Source organism: Trematomus bernacchii, unplaced genomic scaffold, assembly GCF_902827165.1.
Source record: "Trematomus bernacchii unplaced genomic scaffold, fTreBer1.1, whole genome shotgun sequence".
Taxonomy (NCBI): Eukaryota; Metazoa; Chordata; class Actinopteri; order Perciformes; family Nototheniidae; genus Trematomus; species Trematomus bernacchii.
The window spans coordinates 19,610,583-19,633,881 of record NW_022987593.1 but is presented as its reverse complement, the minus strand read 5'-3'; the positions used below and the strand labels follow the sequence as shown (position 1 = coordinate 19,633,881).

At 41.0% G+C, this 23,299-nt stretch overlaps 2 protein-coding genes across 2 annotated transcripts in view; both read right to left on the bottom strand.

Annotated features, from left to right (window-relative positions):
- LOC117482071 (B-cell receptor CD22-like) overlaps nt 1–23,299 on the bottom strand; it is a 1,109,798-nt gene that overhangs the window by 907,155 nt on the left and 179,344 nt on the right. The window lies entirely within an intron of this gene.
- cacna1ab (calcium channel, voltage-dependent, P/Q type, alpha 1A subunit, b) overlaps nt 1–23,299 on the bottom strand; it is a 192,730-nt gene that overhangs the window by 79,972 nt on the left and 89,459 nt on the right. Inside the window, 10 exon segments of the mRNA XM_034130114.1 lie at nt 251–363; nt 1,301–1,501; nt 1,882–1,974; nt 3,543–3,584; nt 3,757–3,872; nt 5,265–5,368; nt 10,807–10,994; nt 11,800–11,811; nt 14,915–15,067; nt 17,404–17,495. Of these exon segments, the coding sequence (XP_033986005.1) occupies nt 251–363; nt 1,301–1,501; nt 1,882–1,974; nt 3,543–3,584; nt 3,757–3,872; nt 5,265–5,368; nt 10,807–10,994; nt 11,800–11,811; nt 14,915–15,067; nt 17,404–17,495 (1,114 nt within the window).

Genomic DNA, 23,299 nt, shown 5'->3' with positions numbered 1-23,299 from the left:
ATTATGCAATGATCAGAGTCAGCTCATTGTTCATTTGTAGCAGCAACACCAGAAAATCTATTTCTCAGATCTGTTCATTAAATGGAGTGTTGGGTTTGTCATTAAAACCTGATCGTTATGAGTGCATAGAGTGTGAGTGTGAGTGTGAGTGTGAGTGTGAGTGTGAGCGTGAGTGTGTGTGTGTGTGTGTGTGTGTGTGTGTGTGTGTGTGTGTGTGTGTGTGTGTGTGTGTGTGTGTGTGTGCGCTCACCACACAGTCGAAGCAATTGAAGGAGGAGTGCAGGTACGGCTGCAGACCCAGACCGTAAATCTTGATTCCCATCTCAGACATGAACAACGCCAGGAAGATAAACTCTGCATAGACTGGAGGGGGGAGAGAGGGCGGACGAAACAAGGGAGGGAGGGAGGGGAACATGAGAGGAAAGGAAGGAGGGAGGATAACGAGGGAAGGAAACGAGGAAGTGAAGAGAAAGACAGAGGAAATTAGGAAAGGAGAGGGGAAAGAGGAAGAGATAAGAAGTGGAGAGAGGAAGCATTGAGAGATAAGGAAAGTAAGGAAGAAAGATGGAGGGGTATAAGGGAAGGAAGAGAGAGAAGGAGGAAGGAATAAGAAATAGAAAAGTATAGGAGAGAGAAAGAGAGAGAGAGAGAGAGAGAGAGAGAGAGAGAGAGAGAGAGAGAGAGAGAGAGAGAGAGAGAGAGAGAGAGAGTTAGGTGAGTGGAAGTCAATAGTGGGGGAGTCCAGCGGGGGATGACAGGCTGCTGATGAATGGACTCCATCAGCAGCTACAGCCTCATATGCTAATGCCACTGGACCCCAATGTGTGTGTGTGTGTGTGTGTGTGTGTGTGTGTGTGTGTGTGTGTGTGTGTGTGTGTGTCTACTAGACTAAAGAATGAAATATATCACTGTTGTCATTGATGCGGGTGAGTAGTTACAACCCGTTGCAAAGTCTTTCTGTTCTTGCTTTAGTTGTAAATTGTTTAAAAAACGCTCATGCTGTATTCTCTGTGCACATCACGAGAACAGATAAAGGTGTGTTTGCCTCATACTTCAAAGGTAGGCATGACATGGTGTACATGAGTCGAAGCTCCACCCACTATACCCAGAGACTCCAGTAAGAGATCACATGCTGGACGTAAATGTGATTGGAGAAGCGTGGTACCCTTATGCTTATAGAATAGGGTTACGATATGTAACAGCTAGCAGTTGATGTATGAATTCAGACATTCATGTTTTTTTCTCCAACCAAAAATATTTAGAGCTGGTAAGGGTGTGAGTGTGTCACATGTTTACTTACAGAGAAAGTCAGAGAGCTCGTCAGGCTGGTTGTAGTGCACCGCGGCCACACACATGGTGTTGAGGCCCACCAGGCAGAGCACCGTCCAATAGAAAGTCTGAGTCTTCACCATCTTGCGGATGAAGAATCGAAATCGTCGCTCCTTTGTATTGTAATTAGGGTCGTCTAATGCCCCGTTCTTTATACTGGAGCGTGCGAAACCTGGAGGGGGAGGCACGGACCGTATACAGTTCAATCTGAAGATACCCATGGACCCATCTGTCTAAGCCTTTTAATGAAACCTCCATGGTTCCAGCATTTTCATGTCTAGAAATAGTTTCTATTCCACCATCAACACCAACACTATCCAGGACATAAAGCTTAACATTGACATAATAAGACAAAAGGTTCATTTGGCCTATTAGTTTAATATGTGGCTGCTAATCACTGTAGATATACCAACATGTAACAAGTGCCTCAGTTTGCTTTAAAAAGAACAGAAACGTCTCACCTGAACACAACCCACTCCAGAGTTGAAACTGATGGTGTGTGTAAACTCTGAAATAAGTTTCTATCCCCACATCTCACTCTGTTTTTCTTACCTACTGCATCCCCCATGTTGTCCTCTCCCTCCTCAGGGTTCAGCAGCTCTGTCTTGTTGTTTTTGGTTTTGATGGTCGGCCTTCGCCTCGTTCCTATCAAAGAGAAACATAGAGAATAGCGTCTTCATCAGTTTGTTTAAAACATATTATTCTGTTTGTCACTTGTAGGCAGAGGTGGGGACTCGAGTCACATGACTTGACTCGAGTCAGACTCGAGTCGCATATTTTTTGACTTGAGACTTGCTTGACTAACATTGATAAAAGACTTGACTTGACTTTGACTTGGTATTCATGACTTGAGACTTGACTTAAGCTTGAGACAGATGACTTGAAAGGACTTGACTGTTTAAAATTAAATATTTGCGTTTGTTTTTGTAGTGAGATATTACGTTTAGTTTTTTCGAAAAACGTGATTGGGTGATTATAGCTGTTGTGATGATAAACTGAAGCAATTTCAAAATTAACCCAATTAAGTGAGTTTTAAATCGTCCTACTTAGTTTATAAGGAAATTATGAAGAGAAACAAATTAAATGATTTAAAAATGATATCTCTGTAGGTGCTGACGCTGTTGGCGGTTCTAGTGTTAACAGAAATCTAAATTAAATATGTGTAATGGCAAATGCCATATATGATTTTCTTACCTGGAATTCTGCCTTTTTGAACAGACTTTTTGACTGAGTCCTAGCTATATTGTCTGCAGTTCTAGGGTTAATATGAATCTAATATGATTGTCATGGGTCTAAATTAGATTTCAAATGATTAACTGTGTATGTAATGAAGATCATAGTGTGGGTTAAATCCATTTTCATAACCACTGTCTTTTAACTGATTTAAATGCGGAAACTGGGCTAATTCATCAGAATTTCGTATGACTTGCTTGACTCTCACCACAGTGACTTGGGACTTGCTTGATACTTGTAGGTCAAGACTTGAGACTTGCTCATGACTTGCACATGTAGGACTTACTCCCACCTCTGCTTGTAGCTGTTTCATGCTAAACCCAACATTTAACTGAGCAATTCTGGCTGACTTAACTGTGGGTAGAATATGCAAATAAACCCTGTTTGACTTTCCAAATAAACCCTGTTTGACTTTTGTTCAAACTTCAGATTGTTCTTCTGCTGTTTTTGTATGAAACCCTTTCTTACTAAGGCAAGGATCAGATAGTCATGGCTCCTTGTGTGAGCCAGATTACAGTGCGGAGGAAGAATAATGCCTTGCCAACCAACCAGTGACGATAACAGTGCAACGACCCCAATGCATTGTGGTAGTTGTAGGTTTTTAACCACTTAAACAATAAAACTGTTTTGTTCCTGGTCACGTAGCACCAATTTCAAACATATTTGCGCATTTCTACACCGTATGCAGCCCATATTAATAAGCAGCCCATCTCTCCAGCGGTGATTAGCATTGCTAGCTAAAGACAATGCTAACATATGTACCAAACCAGCCAATTAAAGAGCACGTTCAGATTTGTAGTCATACAATAAGTATCAAGTCTTTTTCTGCTGTTATATTTCTACAAATTGAACGTCTTCTTAAAATAAATGTTTTTTTGATTTCCCATATCTCCATGTATATCCGTCTTGATACTGTTTGAACATTTTATTCTGTCTCACTTAAAGTAAACAAACACAATAAAAAAATGATGGTTAGTTACCATCAAAGTTCCCAGGGACGTCATCGTCAGCCAGGATGACTTCTTCTGAACATAAGGGGAATAAGACGTCAATACACCGCATTTCTATTCAGTTGTTTTTCTACAATGAGCAGTGTGTGTGTGTGTGTGTGTGTGTGTGTGTGTGTGTGTGTGTGTGTGTGTGTGTGTGTGTGTGTGTGTGTGTGTGTGTGTGTGTGTGTGTGTGTGCCTTGACCTGCTTTGCAGATCCACTCCAGGTATCCGTTGAGCTCTCTCTCAATCTGCTGCTGTCTCCTCAGCTTTAGGAACTCGCTCCGGTTCTCCACCCGCTCTCTCTCTTTGGCAAATTCACTGTTGGACAGGATTTTCAGTATTACATTTAGCTCCTTTCAATCAAACAAAACATCACACATAAACAATCCAGAGCGTAGAGAAGTATGCACTACAATACTTCATTACTGAAGTACATCTTTCTGGTATCAGTACTTTACTCCACTACTTATTTTTTACTTTTACAAATACCTGTACTTTCTACTTCTTACATGTTGAACTCAAATACCTGTACTTTCTACTTCTTACATTTTGAACACAAATACCTGTACTTTCTACTTCTTACATGTTGAACACAAATACCTGTACTTTCTACTTCTTACATGTTGAACTCAAATACCTGTACTTTCTACTTCTTACATGTTGAACTCAAATACCTGTACTTTCTACTTCTCACATTTTGAACACAAATACCTGTACTTTCTACTTCTTACATGTTGAACACAAATACCTGTACTTTCTACTTCTTACATTTTGAACACAAATACCTGTACTTTCTACTTCTTACATTTTGAACACAAATACCTGTACTTTCTACTTCTTACATTTTGAACCCAAATACCTGTACTTTCTACTTCTTACATTTTGAACACAAATACCTGTACTTTCTACTTCTTACATTTTGAACACAAATACCTGTACTTTCTACTTCTTACATTTTGAACTCAAATACCTGTACTTTCTACTTCTTACATGTTGAACACAAATACCTGTACTTTCTACTTCTTACATGTTGAACACAAATACCTGTACTTTCTACTTCTTACATTTTGAACCCAAATACCTGTACTTTCTACTTCTTACATGTTGAACACAAATACCTGTACTTTCTACTTCTTACATGTTGAACACAAATACCTGTACTTTCTACTTCTTACATGTTGAACACAAATACCTGTACTTTCTACTTCTTACATGTTGAACACAAATACTTGTACTTTCTACTTCTCTCATTTCCCAAACAGGCTGGTTCCTTTAGTTTGAATGTGTGTTTGGTGGCGTGATCATTATTATTTAGAGTCATTGCGTGCCTATTGATTTGAACACGATCCGTGTATCCATCATTTCCTGGTCTTCTCTAAAGAAGAGGGACCAATGAAAACGTTGTCATGTTGCCGTTGTTCAGCATGGAAACATTCATGAGCTAACAATGACATTATTGTTCTATTAATATAAAGGGAGGTCAGGTACTCTTTAAAACAGCTGCTAGTTATGGGTACTTTTTACTGAAGTACATTTCAAAGCCCTCTTTACTTTTACTTGAGTAAAGAAGTTTAGTCAGTACTTCTACTTTCACCAGAGTATTTTTAAACACGAGTATCCGTACTTCTACTTGAGTAAAGGATGTGTGTACTTTTGCCATCTCTGGTTATATATGGGAAGACATTTTGAAAATGAGGTGAAGTGTCGTACCCTGAGAGTACACCCAGCACCAGGTTGAGCATGAAGAAGGAGCCGATGATGATGAGGGGGATGTAGTACATCCAGTTCCAGGTACTGCCCCCTACATCATTACTCTGCAGGGGGGAAAGAGAGACAGAGGTATTAGTGGTCATCTAAAATGTAAAATGGGATTTCAATGAAGACTTTTGACAACCTGAACGTCCTGAAATTCTTCACTTGTAATGAACCTTCGCTCTACTTCTACACAGACTCTTTTCCTCTTAGTTTTAGTATGTTATCTATGATATGCACGGACTACACCTCAGTATAAAACAGTCTTGGTGAGGGTTCATTACTTCATGCTTTTAGCTCTAAATACTTCCTGTACCAAAGTCACGAGAACCCATACTTCAGTATCAATGTCAATCAATGCTAACATTCTGTAAAGGTGATGGTACATAACTTAATTGTCTTCAGTGTGTAAGAACTCTATTATGTTCTCTGATAATGCTACATTGATAACAACACATCCATGTTCAGCAAGAAGATCATTAAAGTCAGCTGTTAGCAGCCTGAAGGCAGCACAGTCCTGCTTAGCTACTGTAGATTATAAATGCTAACGCAGTTTCTATTTAGTTCAGTAAAAATTAGTAGTACAATAAGTTAAATTGGCATTGTTTAAATGTGAGGTAAGAAGCTTGATCTATTTGTGGATGTAAGAACATGTTTTCAAAGCAATCTAACATGGACTTGTGACGGCCCCAGAGCCTGTGGCCTGTGAGTGTGCAGGTGTGTTGCAGGTGCTGTGTTGGGGGTGGAGCTGAGGAGGCCAATCAGCATGACTGGGGACACCTGGCCGGAGCCGAGGTGCTACTTAAAGGTAGGGTAGGTAAGTTTGAGAAACCAGCTCGAGATCGCTAGAATTTGAAAATACACAACCGGAGAAAATCTGCCACTTCCTTACAGAGCCCCTCCTCCAACACGAACGCGCACATGACCAATGAGGGCACCAGATAAGTTTGTGCACAGATGGAAGGCTGACAGGCAGGTAGGCCATCCAGTTATTTTAGCCGGGCCGGCTCAGATGATTGGTCGTGCTTTTTACAGTACTACGGCTTCCACAGATGACATTTTTTAATGTATTTTTTGTCAAAGCACTTAAGATATTCATTGCTATCGGGATGTTAAGAGCATTCCATGGAATATAACAAAAAGTGTATCTCGAGCCGGTTTCTCAAACTTACCTACCCTACCTTTAAGCCCAGCTGCCCGGAGACTTTACAGAACTATGATGTATTTAACTTCCAAACAAAACTCAATATGCAAACTGTAATATAGTAGTACATGTTGATTCTTTTTCTCACCAAAATACAATTTATATCTTTGAATTCTAACAAAATGTGTTGAATGCATTTTCTTTCGTGTAAAACACGTTCACGGCAGATTTTTTAAAACTGTCTGCGTGCTAACGTCTTCTAGTTTTCAACTTGATCTGTACTGCACAGCAACCAAGGAGATAAGATAAGATACTGTAAGAGGTATTTATTGATCCCAAATTGGGAAATGTTTGCGTTGCAGTAGCATAAAAAACTAAAACAAGTCATTGTTAAACATTAAACATCTCAAAATAGAATTAAAACAGCATTACAAAGTAGAAAATATAAAGAAGACTGTGAAGATAACAAATTTAAGATTCAACTTATTGTCATTACGTAGTACGGGTGCTATGTAACGACACGGTTTCTCTGCATTTGACCCATCCTAGTGTTAGGAGCAGTGGGCTGCCACTATGTACGGCGCCCGGGGAGCAGTGTAGGGAACGGTGCCTTGCTCAGGGACACCTCGGTAGCACTTGGTCTTTCCAGGACTTGAACTGGTGACCTTCCAGTTGCCAAGCCAAGTCCCTATGGACTTCACCACCACCACCAAATCTATGAACTCTGACAATAAAACACTATTGAAGGGAACTATATGTATAATGCTGGATTAGGGTTAAGGTTATAATGGTTCAGGAGAGAGCGAGGCGTCTGGAGAGCAGGTCAACAGCAACAACATGGACTGACACCGTGTCACTTCCTTTACTGAACACAGCCAGCTGACGATCAGAGACATCAGGTGACTGCAGGGTGTAGTGTGTGAATGGGACTCAGCTGATTATGATCTGCTGCTGGAGTGCTGTGTGCAGGGTTTGATCCTGCATGGTACAGTGCAAGCAGCCTGTTCTCTATTAAACTTTCATTGGTTTCCTCCTGACTGCCTGTGTGAGTGTGGAAGTCAGCCTCCATCCATCAGAAAAGATGTTAAATATAGAGCGAGACGGACCAGAATAGAGAGTGGAAGAGAAGGAGGCGGAGGGAGAGCCACTCGGAAAGGCAGGAAAAGGACAGAGGAGATAAAGGAAGTCAAACAGAGAGCGATAAAGGGAGAGAAGGACGCAAAATAGCTTTTGGACAGACAAATGGTGTGCCCACCTGCCCCTCGAGTCCTCAGGAAACTAAATACCCTAAACAAGGAATGCACAATATGGAGATTTCTTTTTTTACAGCTGATACTGATTAGCGATAATTTCTTGATACAGATGAAAAAACAACAGATTATTATTACACATCATTTGTGTTCTAAAATGAAATAATAACATGTATTTTATGCACCTGGGGGTTAGCAACTCTAAGATGTAGGCAGCAAATATAGATTATTTAATATTCAAAAGCTCTGACCGAACCGAACTGAAATTATGACAAAACAAGTTCCAACTTTTTAGTTTTTTGATTAAATACCTCCTTTACTATCAATGGCCAATACATGTTTGGTTTGGTGTGTGTGTGTGTGTGTGTGTGTGTGTGTGTGTGTGTGTGTGTGTGTGTGTGTGTGTGTGTGTGTGTGTGTGTGTGTGTGTGTGTGTGTGTGTTGTGTGTGTGTGTGTGTGTGTGTGTGTGTGTGTGTGTTGTGTGTGTGTGTGTTGGTGTGTGTGTGTGTGTGTGTGTGTGTGTGTGTGTGTGGTGTGTGTGTGTGTGTGTGTGTGTGTGTGTGTGTGTGTGTGTGTGTGTGTGTGTGTGTGTGTGTGTGTGTGTGTGTGTGTGTGTGTGTGTTTTATCTGATCCGGATGGTTACTAATTCCTTTTCTTTATGGCGGTCATTACACCATGGGTGACTAAATCATCCAAAATGCAATGCAAGTGGTGATCAGCAATATTATATGTTCAAATGTCTGTGAAGGATATCATAAAGCCTTAATGCAATCGAATGTAAAACAAAAAAGTTATCATTGATGAAAGTAGTAAATCGGTCAGATTTGACCCGAAGACAACAGGAGGGTTAAAGGTGCCTCCTGTCACCTACTGTATCTGTAAATGAAAGCAATTTGGCATTGTATAATCAGCTGACAATTTCTTACTACCTAAATATATTTGGCAACCCATGCCACAACCACAACTATGAATTGATACATTATCCAACTGAGAGAAAAGTGACCAGATTGGTGGTTTACGAGGAATAACTAGCAACCAATATGTGTCCTAGTTCTGGCCTTTTCTTAGATTAAACTGTATGCACAAAGCTGCGTTCAGACCAACAACAACAATGCTTCAAAAACAATCGTTCTCATTTGGTTCAATGAGGCCATAGCGGGCTTTTTTCTTAACAAACTAAGCTTTTAGGGTTTTTCCTTGGTCTATTTTTCTATGTGGCTACTTGGTTAGCGTTTCTTCCTAAAACACCTCTCTGATCTTGATTGAAAGAGACACAAATCTGTATGTTAGGATCAGTTCAGCCAAGTCTGTTGAGCATTGTTAACTATTTGTATCATAATCAAAAGACACTGCAAAGCACACTCTTATTCGTTCACTGTATTTACAAGAATTATATTTACTGTATATGAAGCCTCTTTGTAACTAATTTTGAGAGTTGTTCATGGCGATACATAGGTCAAGGCATGTTAATCTTATAAATACGATGTACATTTTCTCATTTGTATTTCTATTTTGAAATGTTTACATTTTAGAATTGTTTATTTCTATTCTTAAAGGTGGGGTAGTTAAGTTGGAGAAACCGGCTCGAGATACACTTGTTGTTATATTCCATGGAATGCTCTTAACATCCCGATAGCAATGAATATCTGAAGTGCTTTGACAAAAGATCCATAAAAAAATATCATCTGTGGAAGCCGTAATACTGTAAAAAGCACGACCAATCATCTGAGCCGGCCCGGCTAAAATAACTGGATGGCCTACCTGCCTGTCAGCCTTCCATCTGTGCACAAACTTATCTCGTGCCCTCATTGGTCATGTGCGCGTTCGTGTGTGTTGGAGGAGGGGCTCTGTAAGGAAGTGGCAGATTTTTTCCGGCTGTGTATTTTCAAATTCTAGCGATCTCAAGCCGGTTTCTCCAAAATTACCTACCCCACCTTTAATCTCTCTTATGTACAATGCCTTGTTTTTATGCTGCTGCTGCTGCAATGCAATAATTCCCCAAATTGGGATCAATAAAGTACATCTTACAGGGTTCATACACTTTTTCACCAATGCTTCTCCATGACTTCTCCATGACCTTTACCTAATTTTCCATGACCAAAAAAATGACTCTTTCTCAGCGGTACCACTGAAAATGGTTTATTTTAACATGGAACAGGAAAATCAGGTCTGCATATGAAACATGTTGTGCCTATCTAAAACAAATAGGCTTACTAGCTTCTACAGGCTAAAGCAACTAAAATCTCTCACCAGCAAAATACCTCGACAGTTAAATGCCATTTTACGTTTCATTACTATACCATACAGTATTTATTATCATTATAGTATTACTATTTCGGCGATTGGCTAAAATATAAATTATATTTGATGCAACTTTAGTTACATTTCCATGACTTTTCCAAAACTTTGGGAAAAATATTGTTTTCCATAACTTTTCCAGGGCCTGGAATTAGCATTTTGAATTTCCATGACTTTTCCAGGTTTTTAATGACCGTAAGAACCCTGATCTTATCTTATCTTGATCTTATCTATTTACGCTGCTACGGACAATCTGCAATAAATGCACATTTTATGGACAATCTTGCACAGAAGTTATTGATATTGAAGTGACTGTGTTTTTTATTACCTTAATGTTTTTATACATATCTGTATTACTGTATAATTTTACGTTCGGGATTGTTGGAAACGTCATTTTTGAAAGTTGACTTTCAAAGCCCAAATACAATCTTGAGTAAAGATTTCTGAAGGACTTCTGCGTTTTACTAAGTATTACACTTTATTTGTTCAAGTCAATTACGGCACATTGAGGGTACGTGGGGTGCCTTAGTTACCTATTTCATTATTGCACTATTTCACTATTTTCTTTTTTGTATTTACTTGCACAATTGTTTCGGTTTTTCTGTTTTATTGTGTTGCTCTGTTGGAGGAGTCTGTGACCTAAGATTTTCCTCGTCATAACTACACTATAGCTATGTACGTATGACTAATAAAAGCCTTGAACCTTGAGGTGTGGCGCCTGAGACTTGATGTTGTACTGTAAACCAAACTACATGTTTTGAAAAGTCAAAAAGGCAAGGTGGGTCTCATTCATCAGGCTAACTCACATAGTAGAGCATGTCTGTCCACCCCTCCATGGTGATGCACTGGAAGACGGTGAGCACGGCGAACAGGATGTTGTCGAATTGCGTGATGCCGTAGTTGGGACCGATCCAGCCAGGTGAACAAATCGTGCCGTTCTTACACAGTCTCGACGGCAACTCATCCCCGCACGGCCGATTGTCTATTTCTTCGCCTGATCAAAGACAGAAGAATCCACCGTTACATAAAGCAACTCCATAAATCATTTAGCAGATGTTGTAACTCAAATCTAAGCATCTTATAAAACATATTATTATATGATATATTATAATACGTACTAAAGTTTTCTTGTTTCATTAAAAATCAACACAGTCTTTTATTTCATTATCATTTGAATTGTGTTTTTTGTGCCGAATTTTTGTCCACTTTAGAAGAGAACACACAATTACGTTTTTTTGTATTATTCTTTTTACTTTAGGGGCGGGACATCTATAACGTATGTGCAATATGTGCAATATATATGCCGTTAAAAACTGTGCAATATATACCTGGCTGCTAAATCCTCAGAACTGTTACAGGATGTGTATTTTTTGTAAAATGTGTAACTTCTTATTTTTAATTCCCTTCTTTTATCTTTAGTACTTTTTTGTATGCATGCTTAGGTAACATTAAAGGGGACCTATCATGCAAAATGCACTTTTTGATGTCTTTTATACATCAATATGTGTCCCCGGTGTTTCAGGGAACTCATGCAGCGTCAGAAAATAAAACCCTCTCTTTTCCTCCGTACCCACATCTTTTAAAAACGGGGCTACAACGGAGCTGATCCAGATTTGCTGCCGATATGACGTAATTTCCGATGGTGGACCCACAGAAAGTTGCTATCAGAAACAATGCCTGACGTGTTTTGGACGTAATCTCGTCTTTGTTTGCATTAGCATGCCTCACTAACATTCAGAGCTAACCTGTACTGGAGAGCACATGTGTTTAAAATGCAGGAAATAAAAAAAGGAACTCACCTTGTGCTAAACCTGCAAGAGAAAAAACATTTGAGCTCCATATACTGTTTCAGAAATAATCCTTGATATGGTTTAGAACAGGATGGCGTTTTATCACAGCAGAATTTAACTTTATCTCCGGTACATTTACATTACATTGCATTTAGCTGACACTTTTATCCAAAGCGACTTACAATAAGTGCATTCGACCAAGAACTACAAACTACAAACTTGAAGAAAACAGAATCATATAAGTACATCAGGTTTCAGAGAGCTAAAACATTTCAAGTGCTACGCAACTGGCTTTAGATAAGCCAGTCCTTATTAGTATGTAAGTGCTTTGTTAGTAATTGTATTGCTCGAAGTGGAGTCGAAAGAGATGAGTTTTCAGTCTGCCCCGGAAGGTGTGTAAGCTTTCTGCTGTCCTGATTTCAATGGGGAGCTCATTCCACCATTTTGGAGCCAGGATAGCAAACCCACGTGTTTTTGCTGATGGGAACTTGGGTCCCCCTCGCAGTGCGGGTGCAGCGAGCCGTTTGGCCGATGCAGAGCGGAGTGCACGTGCTGGGGTGTATGGTTTAACCATGTCCTGGATGTAGGAAGGGCCAGATCCATTCACAGCATGGTACGCTAGTACCAGTGTCTTGAAGTGGATTCTAGCAGTTACTGGAAGCCAGTGAAGGGAGCGGAGGAGCGGTGTGGTGTGGGAACATTTTGGAAGGTTGAAGACCAGATGAGCGGCTGCATTCGGCCCAGACCCTAGGGTTTTTTAAATCCACTCTAAAAACACACTTCTTCTCTCTGGCCTTCTAGTTAGAGCGGAGCACGACTCCTAACTTTTCCTTGTGTTTTTATTTTAATTTTGTTTTTTATATATATCTGTTGTAATTTATTGTCGTTTATTGTGATTGTAGTAATGTGTTTTTATTACATGTACAGCACTTTGGCTCGACCAAAAATCGCTTTTAAATGTGCTATATAAATAAAACCTGATTTGATTTGATTTGATTCTGGATGAGCTGCAGAGGTCGGATGGCACATGCAGGTAGACCAGCCAGGAGGGAGTTGCAGTAGTCAAGGCGTGAGATGACGAGAGCCTGGACCAGAAGTTGCGTCGCTTTCTGGGTCAGAGGGGACGTATCCTCCTGATGTTGTAAAGAGTGTATCTGCAGCAGCGGGTTGTGGCAGCGATGTTTGCAGTGAAGGACAGGTTGTTATCTAGGGTCACACCCAGATTCCTTGCAGTCTGAGTCGGGGAAACAACAGAGGGGCCGATGTTGATTGTTAGGTCAAGAGTGGGACAATCTTTTCCAGGAAGAAAAAGCAGTTCAGTCTTGTCAAGGTTGAGCTCGAGGTGGTGAGCAGACATCCACTGAGAGATGTCTGCTCGACAAGCAGAGATGCGTGCGACGACCTGGGTTTCTGAGCGGGGACAGGACAGAATTAATTGGGTGTCGTCAGCGTAGCAGTGGTATGAAAAACCATGCGGGCTAATGACTGATCCGAGCGAGTTTGTGTACAGAGAGAAGAGGAGGGGACCAAGAACAGAGCCCTGAGGGACCCCTGTAGTTAATTGACAAGGGTCAGACTCTGACCCTCTCCAAGTTACCCTGTAGGTGTGGTCTTTGAGGTATGAGGTGAGGAGGGAAAGTGCAGAGCCTGAAACTCCAAGTTCTTGGAGAGTGCGAAGGAGGATCTGATGGTTCACCGTGTCGAATGCAGCAGACAGGTCCAAAAGGATAGAATTCTGATCAGGCATTAGCTCCGCCTCCTCTTTTTTTTTTTTTAAGCTAAGGACCTATGAGCAGTATGAGGCATGGCTACAATGGGTGATCTGTTTGGTATTTTAAGCAAAAAAACTTCACAGACATGTTTTGTATAGGTATGGCCCTACAATATATGTTTCCATTATAGGATAATAGGTCCACTTTAAGCTGTCTTTGGCTCTTTTCTGCTGTAACAATGTAAATGTCCCCTTTTTTGGACTAATAAAGGGATTCTGATTCTGATATACACTTTTTGACAGTTTACACAGACTTAAGTGTTTTTTTGAGTGGTTGTGTAAAAAGACTGTATGGAGCCTTGTGTATAAGTAACTATAGTATCTGTGATAAACAAACCTGATTGGGGCACCTTTCTTTACACTATAGTATCCAGTAAAAGCATACCAAAGCAATGCGTTTTAGTATGGATGCAGTAACCAGAAGAAGACCTTAGTGAGAGCCTTACAAGGCAGAACGTATAAAAGTTAGCGCTGAGCTTCAGTCTGCAATGTTCAAAACAACAGATAAAGCCAGAAATCTAGGTGTAGTCATGGACTCTGACCTGAGTTTCAACAGTCACATTAAAACAGTTACTAAATCAGCCTACTATCACCTAAAGAACATATCTAGGATTAAAAGACTAATGTCACAGCAGGATTTGGAAAAACTTGTCCATGCTTTTATCTTCAGTAGACTCGACTACTGCAATGGTGTCTTCACAGGTCTCACTAAAAAATCTATTAGAAAGCTGCAGCTAATTCAGAACGCCGCTGCTCGAGTCCTCACTAACACTAAGAAAGTGGATCACATCACTGCTGTTCTGAAGTCCTTACACTGGCTTCCTGTGTGTCAAAGAATAGATTTCAAAATACTGCTGCTGGTTTATAAAGCTTTGAATGGTTTAGGCCCAAAATACATGTCTGACCTCCTGCTAAATTATGAACCATCCAGAACCCTCAGGTCTTCAGGGACTGGTCAGCTTTCTGTCCCCAGAGTCAGAACTAAACATGGAGAAGCAGCGTTCAGTTATTATGCTCCAAATATCTGGAACAAACTCCCAGAAACCTGCAGGTCCGCTGCAACTCTTACTACTTTTAAATCCAGGCTGAAGACTTTTCTTTTTGCCGCTGCTTTTAATTGAACTATTCACATCTTAAACTGCACTGTAACTTTTAACTTTTATGCATGTATTTTTTCTTTAATGTTTATTTATTATCTTTTCTTTTTAATGACTGATTTTAAATGCCATTTTCATAATGTCTTCCATTTTTGTAAAGCACTTTGAATTGCCTTGTGTTGAAAGGTGCTATATAAATAAACTTGCCTTGCCTTGCCTTGCCTTACAAAACACATTTCAGCCGTGTTTGTCTTACTTGATGATTTCTCATAGCAGGTTTTGTGGAACTGTCCCATGTAGAACTCCAGGCCGATGATGGCGAACATAAGTATGGCCACGAACAGCAGCAGGCCGATCTGCAGCAGCGGAATCATCGCCTTCATAATGGACTTGAGCACCACCTGCAGGCCTGGAGGACACAAACAGAAGACATGCTTGAAGGTCCCCTATCATACTGTTTTTCATCAATATATTACAGGTCTCAGATATATACAAAACATGTCTCTGAAGTGTTTGGCTCCAAACACCAAACAGATCATTGCAGCATTACCCATAATCCCCTCTGTTTTCAGCCCTGTTTCCAAAGTGCTGATTCTCTGTCTGTTACTTCAGATGAAAATAAGGAGCCCCTCCCCACGCCCCTCTGAGAGAGATTTGGTTACAAAGAACACAATGGTGCTCTAGGAGGAGATTCAGGTGATAAGGTGGGGGGGGGGGGGTTACCTTGGTTGCTGATTGGCTAATGGTTACACAAGCCAAAACATCGTTATGACATCATAAAGTGGCCAAAATCTGATCAGCTCATTTTCAGACAGGTTTTATAGAAATGGATCAGGACAAAAAGAGAGAGAATCTTTGTTCCTGAAACTTTCAGAGTCTCTTTACACAGAGGGGACACATGTTGATGTAGAAGAGACATGAAGAAGAGGGGACACATGTTGATGTAGAAGAGACATGAAGAAGAGGGGACACATGTTGATGTAGAAGAGACATGATGAAGAGGGGACACATGTTGATGAAGAAGAGACATGAAGAAGAGGGGACACATGTTGATGAAGAAGAGACATGAAGAAGAGGGGACACATGTTGATGAAGAAGAGACATGAAGAAGAGGGGACACATGTTGATGTAGAAGAGACATGATGAAGAGGGGACACATGTTGATGAAGAAGAGACATGAAGAAGAGGGGACACATGTTGATGAAGAAGAGACATGAAGAAGAGGGGACACATGTTGATGTAGAAGAGACATGATGAAGAGGGGACACATCCACAAGTGGATTTTGCATAGGTGACCTTTAAAGTACAAACAATCCTACTTTCTTTTGTTCAGCAGGATAATCCACAACACCATTTTACCAGAAGTAAAAATCTAAAGTTAGCCTATAAAGAAGCTACCTCGTGGTCACATGACTTCACGTCACCACCACTAAGCTAAAGGCGGCTAATATTGGGCGTTATGACGTTCAGTAGTCTCAATTAGACACTAGTTAGCAAAAGCTGTTTTTACATACATAGAAGCTCCAGACTTTTACCAGTTGGGAATTTACTGACACATTTTATGTTATAGAACAAAACAAAAAAAGTATTTAGCTTGTATTAACCACACATCTTATTTGAGGCATCTAACCAGAATATGTTCAAAGAACTGTTGACATCAGGACGAGGGAATAGGACATTTCAAAATGCTGATCGGATGGATGTTTGCTGGATTCAAGGCAAACTGAAATATTATAGCGGAATAATTTAACGTAATGTTTGTCCAGCCATTACATTCAAATTGTTGAAGCATTCAAAGTAGCATTGGTTTCTTATTGACATGATTCTTGCTACAAACCAAGAAACAATATGAGTACCTTTAACTGTTAGCTGTTACTCTGGCTGTGGTACAATTGTGGATTGGTCAAATGATCCTGGAGTGAAAATGTCTATGATATATTTTGACGTTTGAGGTGGTTTACAGTCATATCAAACAGTTTACAGTATATGACAGACACTGTGGTTACAGTAATTGAAGCGTACAGGGTCTTTCGCACACAGAAACATAATGATATGTTACTTTCTTCAAACCAAGAAACAATATGAGCACTTAGCTACATTTCTGTTTGAATACAAATCAATAGTAGTCAGTCCATTTCTTTTAAGACTGTTGAGTAAAAAAGTCTGTGATATGTTACTTGGTTTGTGGTGTTGAAATGCCAAACATTTGTATAAAGTCATCTCAAACTATTTTCAACATATGACAGAGACTGTGGTTACAGTAGTTCAAGGGTGTCCAAACTACGGCCCGGGGGCCAAATGCGGGCCGTGGACCATTTTGAATCGGCCCTCTGCAAATTAAAAAAGAATAATGGAATATGGCCCACAAATGAAACTTGTGCTTGTCTTATATTGTACTTCTTAAATATAAATGTAAACATATATTACACAGTAGTATTCATGTGTTAATAAGCCCAATGACGTATTTACATAACAAGCTTGAAATACACCCTTCCTATTTCTCCTTATTATCATCAATCTGAGGCTTCTGTTTTAAGGGATGAGCTGCCAACACTCACAAGCATACTCTACCTACATTTGATTGATTTGAACTGAACTTATGAGGCAATAAACCTCTAGTGAGCGGCCCAGCCCTTCGTATATTTTTCTGTATGTGGCCCTCGGTGAAAAAAGTGTGGACACCCCTGCGGTAGTTGAAGCGTACAGTGGCAGTGTGCACACAGAAACACAGAGCAAAGCACTTACTGGGAATTCCAGATACCAGTTTGAGAGGTCGAAGCACCCTAACGGCTCGGAGCGTCCTCAGGTCGAGTTGAGACCCCACTGACGACAGGATACTGCAAGAGAGAAGGAGAGAAAACAGAAAGCAAATTCACTTTAGGAGGCTTTAACTTCCAAAATCTGCAAACTTTCTAAACATGCCTACTGGTCCCAGAGAGTCGTTTGATTTATAGCAGCAACATTGTCTAAAAGCATTGCTTGTACAATGGCACAATAAACCTGCTGAGCAAAGAGGAATTAATGTGTTCACAACAAAATCATTTGCTTTAACCACATTATTTCCACTTCAACATTTACACCTGAACGAACAACACCTACTGAGAGGAGTTAGAAGTGACAAGGACTGTATATGGGAGTAGTAATTAGGGTTAGACCATGGACCAGGACACTCATTCCAGACAAATATTTCGATGTTGACAAAATACAACCTGCAAACTTTCTAACTTTTTACGGTTCAATAGCAACAGAGCAAAGAAACCATGATGACAGTGCACATTTGTATAAGTATGTGTTAAAGTGGACCTATCATGGTATATTTAAATGATATATTGTAGGGCCATACCTATATAAGGTATATTTATACGTTTCTGTTTTCAAAATACCAAACAGATCATGCATTTTAGCCATGCCTCATTTCGCTCTATTTGCTCTGTTTTTGCAAGGGCAGATTCAGTGAGAACAGCACCATCTACTGGCCTGGCATATGTACTACAGCGTCTCCAGCGCTTTCGAACGGCAATGGCCGTGGCTGTCTCCTCTTGATTGGTGGAGTTGGCCCAATAGCCGTAGCGCCACCGTCCTGACGTCAGGACAGTGTTCAAATCTGGATCAGTTTTTATCAGATCCGTTGCAGCCCCTTTTTTAGAGATTTGGGTATGGAGGAAAATAGAGAGGGTTGTGTTTTCTGACACTTGGTGAGTTCCCTGGAACACCGGGGACACATATTCATGTAAGAAAAGACGTACAAAAGTGCATTTTGCATGATAGGTCCCCTTTAAGTGACAAAGTGGATGTTGAGTGAAGATGTCTTTGTCAAATTCCCAAATATTGAGAACAAAATAACAAATATAAATATATGTTATAACTGAAAACATCAATCTGAAGTCGTACACTTTGGGGCCTCATCGTGACACATCTTTGGACATTTGAACCTAATTTAAAAAGTGAATTGTGTGAATGAGTTTTAGGGTAAGGGTTGGACCATCAGTACACTCATATAAGGACGAGTTCAATCTGATGATTACGACTAATTCCCTTGATCACAATGAGTGTTTAAAACCTCTAAAGAAAGTGGATCTTGAGGCGAGATTCGCAAAATGTCATATTCCCACATCTTAAGAAAAACTACAGTATTCGTATTTGTGCTACAAGAGAAGAAAGACATCTGCAGTCGTTTACTTTCTGGACAGATCATGACACATGAACGCCTCAAATTGCAGGTCAATTTATTACACCTCAAAGTATCCATTACTGAGCTGACAGTCACAACAGGAGTGACTCAGGAGCTCTTTTCACTAATGCCTCATTTGCCATCTTTGTCATCACGACACGCCTCCCTCTGTGTGTGTGTGTGTGCGTGTGTGTGTGTGTGTGTGCGTGTGTCTGTGTGAGTGTGTGTGTGTGTGTGTGTGTGTGTCTGTGCATGTATGTGTGTATTTCTTTGTGTATGTCTGTGTCTGTCTGTCTGTCTGTCTGTCTGTGTGTGTGTGTGTGGTGTGTGTGTGTGTGTGTGTGTGTGTGGTGTGTGTGTGTGTGTGTGTGTGTGTGTGTGTGTGTGTGTGTGTGTGAGAAGCTCTGGTGTAAAGGCAGCCAGGGACCGGTTGGAAATGTCCATGCTCTGTCTCGTACGGGGGCGTAAGGCAGGGTCTGTCCAACAGGAGGGGAGGGGAGAGTGAGGGGGCGTTCAGAGGGGATGCTCTGAGGAGAGAGAGAGACCAAGAGGAGGAGGAGGAGAGAGAGAGACGAGGAGGAGGAGAGAGAGAGAGAGAGAGAGACCAAGAGGAGGAGCACACTAAATGGACTCACTTCGGCCTGAAGTCAGACGCCATTAGACGACAAAACAACGCCTGATTAATTAAGAACAAAATTAATGTTCTGCAAGATTCACATTTGCTTCTTTCCTCAAAGTTGCATGTAGCACTTCATTATGTAGGAGGCTCTTCTAACGGCAGGTATTTGTCTGAACGGTGGCACTGCAGACATCTCATTGTTCTTAAACGTCATGCTCCTTCCTCACACAGTCACATGTTACCCGTTTAGAAATGTTCTTATGTCCAAATGACTTAATTCCCACAAAGAACAACATGCACACACAGACTACGTTCTTCTCACTCTCATCTCTACAACCATTTCTCAACCTTCAGAACTGTGAGAGAAAGACCAGCCTTTTGAACATCACGTTATAACCAGGTAAAGGCACAAGAGGGGCAAAGACAATAAACATTTTAAATATGGTATCTCTTCCTCCCTCCATCCCTCTCCCTGTCTCCCCTCCTTCATCTTCATCCCCCACCCTCCTCCTCTTCCTCCTCCATCTGTCTCCAGGTTGGTTGCTAATTCCAGTAAGAGGTCATTTATTAACAGACACGGCACCGGCAGCCAAGGCCCTCATTCCCTCAATGGCTTTTTAACGGCCACGGCTAAAGGCCACGCTGCAGACCTGAAACACCGGCGCTCAGCAGATACAGCAAACCGCCCGAGGTCCAGTAAAGCTCCAACAGACACACAGGCGGTAGATTATCGTCTGACATGTCTCTGAGTAATGAGAGAAACACAACAAGGTGGAAATAACCACATCTGCGTTTGATCAACAGGCGTAGTGGGATTTTACTTATTTCCCAAAAGCTATACAAAACTGTTGCACAATACCACTTCACATCACGTGCATTTTAAAGGGCTTCTTCCCTTTCCTGTAGTGTGTTTCGTAGAGTTTTTAGTGCATGTAAATGGTCTGCAAAGGCTAACATCCCTGTGTTCTCTCCAGTTCCACTGAAAACCCTCGATTGGACTCCCTTGTTTACTTCCAGAACATAGTGACATCTCTCTGTAACACTTGTGCTTCTTTTTGCTAGCGCTATGACACATTGTACATTATAGGCTTAGGGGCGGGACATCTATAAGCGGTTGACCAATCACAACAGAGATGGATTTCTGCATCCTGAGCAGATGGATGCGGCAAAAGAGCAACTGTTCTGTTTTCCTTCCCTGCCTCTCCGTCTCTCCATCATGTGTCTCCCTTTTTCTTTCCTCCCGCACATCTCATTCTGATGCAGAGCTTCAATATTCATCGGCGCGACACGGCAACCATCCGCCGCTGCCAGACTACCCAAAACCTCCAGGATGCAGTCACCCCTGGCAACGGCTGAAACCGGCCCACAATGCCCCGGGGGCGGCCGGTAGAGGGAGCAGCGACTGCCGCTTTAAAGGGGGATGAAGGGTGCGAGGAGGGGAGTTAGGAAAGAGGAAACAAGTGGAGCAACAACATGAGGGTGAAGGAGGAAGAGGTCAGAGGAGAAGAAGGGGAGGAAAGCAACTGAGAGGTAGATAAGGATATGGAATAACTTATTTTACATTTTTAAGCTCCATATATTTGTATTAAACTACTAGAAACCTGCAGGTCCATTGCAATATATATATCTAATGAAATACATAAAAATAACCACACTGCTCCTGTAACAAAATAACTTCTCAAAGTGGGATTAATAAAGTATTTATTTATCTATCCGACTCACACTTCATTTAAATCCAGCCTGAAACGTTCCTTTTTGGCGCCGCCTTCAACAGAATAGTATTACTTTTATTCTTGTATTTTATACCAGTCTTATTGTATTTAAACTTATTTGAATGGTTGAACATGAAATATGAACTGTTACCATTATTTGAGTGATACAGGGTCTCAATATTTAATAAGGTTAAACTGAAGCACTCTTTTTGTGCTTCAGTGTAACCTTAATTCAAAGATCTTAATCCGTGAATAAGGGTCTTGAATGTAACGTGATATTAAATGTCCCTGATTCTTGTCTTAAACACTTTGTTGATGTTGGAAATACAGCAAGAAAATCTGACTTGATCTGACAATAACGGTTTTGTATGAATCAGATTTAAGAGTTTTACGGGCCAATGGAAGATTTTTCAGATCATTGGGGTCGAAAAGACCTGATACAGCGCTATATAAGTACAGTCCACTTACTATACCTATTTTTGGATAAAGCTTTCCTGTCAATGTCACCTTGTCTTGAACTGTCTCCCACATCTTTCTCAATCATTTAGCTGCAATAGCATTTATGACCAAGATGTACGAAAACATGTCAGATGTGTCCTTAGACATGAGAGTCCATGATGGAATACAGACTGGGAGACAATATACAGAAGATCCCTCGAGAGAAAGAGTGAACAGATTGAAAGAGAGTGATAGTCCTGTGAGTCAAAAGTGTGAGATTCCACTGCAGAGAGAGAGAGAGAGAGAAACCCCGAAGAGAGACGAGCGACTCCAGAGAGAAAGAGAGGATGTCTGCTGAGGGAGAAGGTGTTTGGACAGCGATGACAGAAGCGTTCACTCGCGGGAAACACCTTAAAATTAAACTGTAACGCACGCACGCACGCACGCACGCACGCCAGCATTCACCCTCTCACACACAGAGGCAGAGGCTTCCATACAAGGCACCACCAGATCAAAGAAACTATCATTCACACACACACTTACACACACACACTCGTTGGCCATTGGAAGCAAATCGGTTTTAGTGTCCTTCCAAAGGAAACAACGAAAAGGGCTGGGGATCGAACCACAGAACTTCTAATTGGACGATGAGCCACGGACGCCCCCAAACTGTGTGGCAAAACCAAGTGATTACAACCTCCAGGTTTGTTATGTAATGCCAAGAGGTTTTCCCAATGACTTTTTACCCTCTGTCTGAAACCAGAGTCCAGTCTGCTCTGTCCAATTCAACCATTTAATGAAAACATCTAGGTTTAATCCCCGTCTTAAAGAGTCCTCTCCTGCTGATGTTCAGGTGTATATCAGTATGTAGTGTCTCTACTTTAAAGAGTCCTCTCCTGCTGGTGTTCAGGTGTATATCAGTATGTAGTGTCTCTACTTTAAAGAGTCCTCTCCTGCTGATGTTCAGGTGTATATCAGTATGTAGTGTCTCTACTTTAAAGAGTCCTCTCCTGCTGGATGTTCAGGTGTATATCAGTATGTAGTGTCTCTACTTTAAAGAGTCCTCTCCTGCTGATGTTCAGGTGTATATCAGTATGTAGTGTCTCTACTTTAAAGAGTCCTCTCCTGCTGATGTTCAGGTGTATATCAGTATGTAGTGTCTCTACTTTAAAGAGTCCTCTCCTGCTGATGTTCAGGTGTATATCAGTATGTAGTGTCTCTACTTTAAAGAGTCCTCTCCTGCTGATGTTCAGGTGTATATCAGTATGTAGTGTCTCTACTTTAAAGAGTCCTCTCCTGCTAATGTTCAGGTGTATATCAGTATGTAGTGTCTCTACTTTAAAGACTCCTCTCCTGCTGATGTTCAGGTGTATATCAGTATGTAGTGTCTCTACTTTAAGAGCTCCTCTCCTGCTGATGTTCAGGTGTATATCAGTATGTAGTGTCTCTACTTAAAGAGTCCTCTCCTGCTGATGTTCAGGTGTATATCAGTATGTAGTGTCTCTACTTTAAAGACTCCTCTCCTGCTGATGTTCAGGTAAGGTGTACTACTCAGGTACTCTGACTCGTATAATGTAGGTCTCTACTTTAAAGAGTCCTCTCCTGCTAATGTTCAGGTGTATATCAGTATGTAGTGTCTCTACTTTAAAGACTCCTCTCCTGCTATGTTCAGGTGTATATCAGTATGTAGTGTCTCTACTT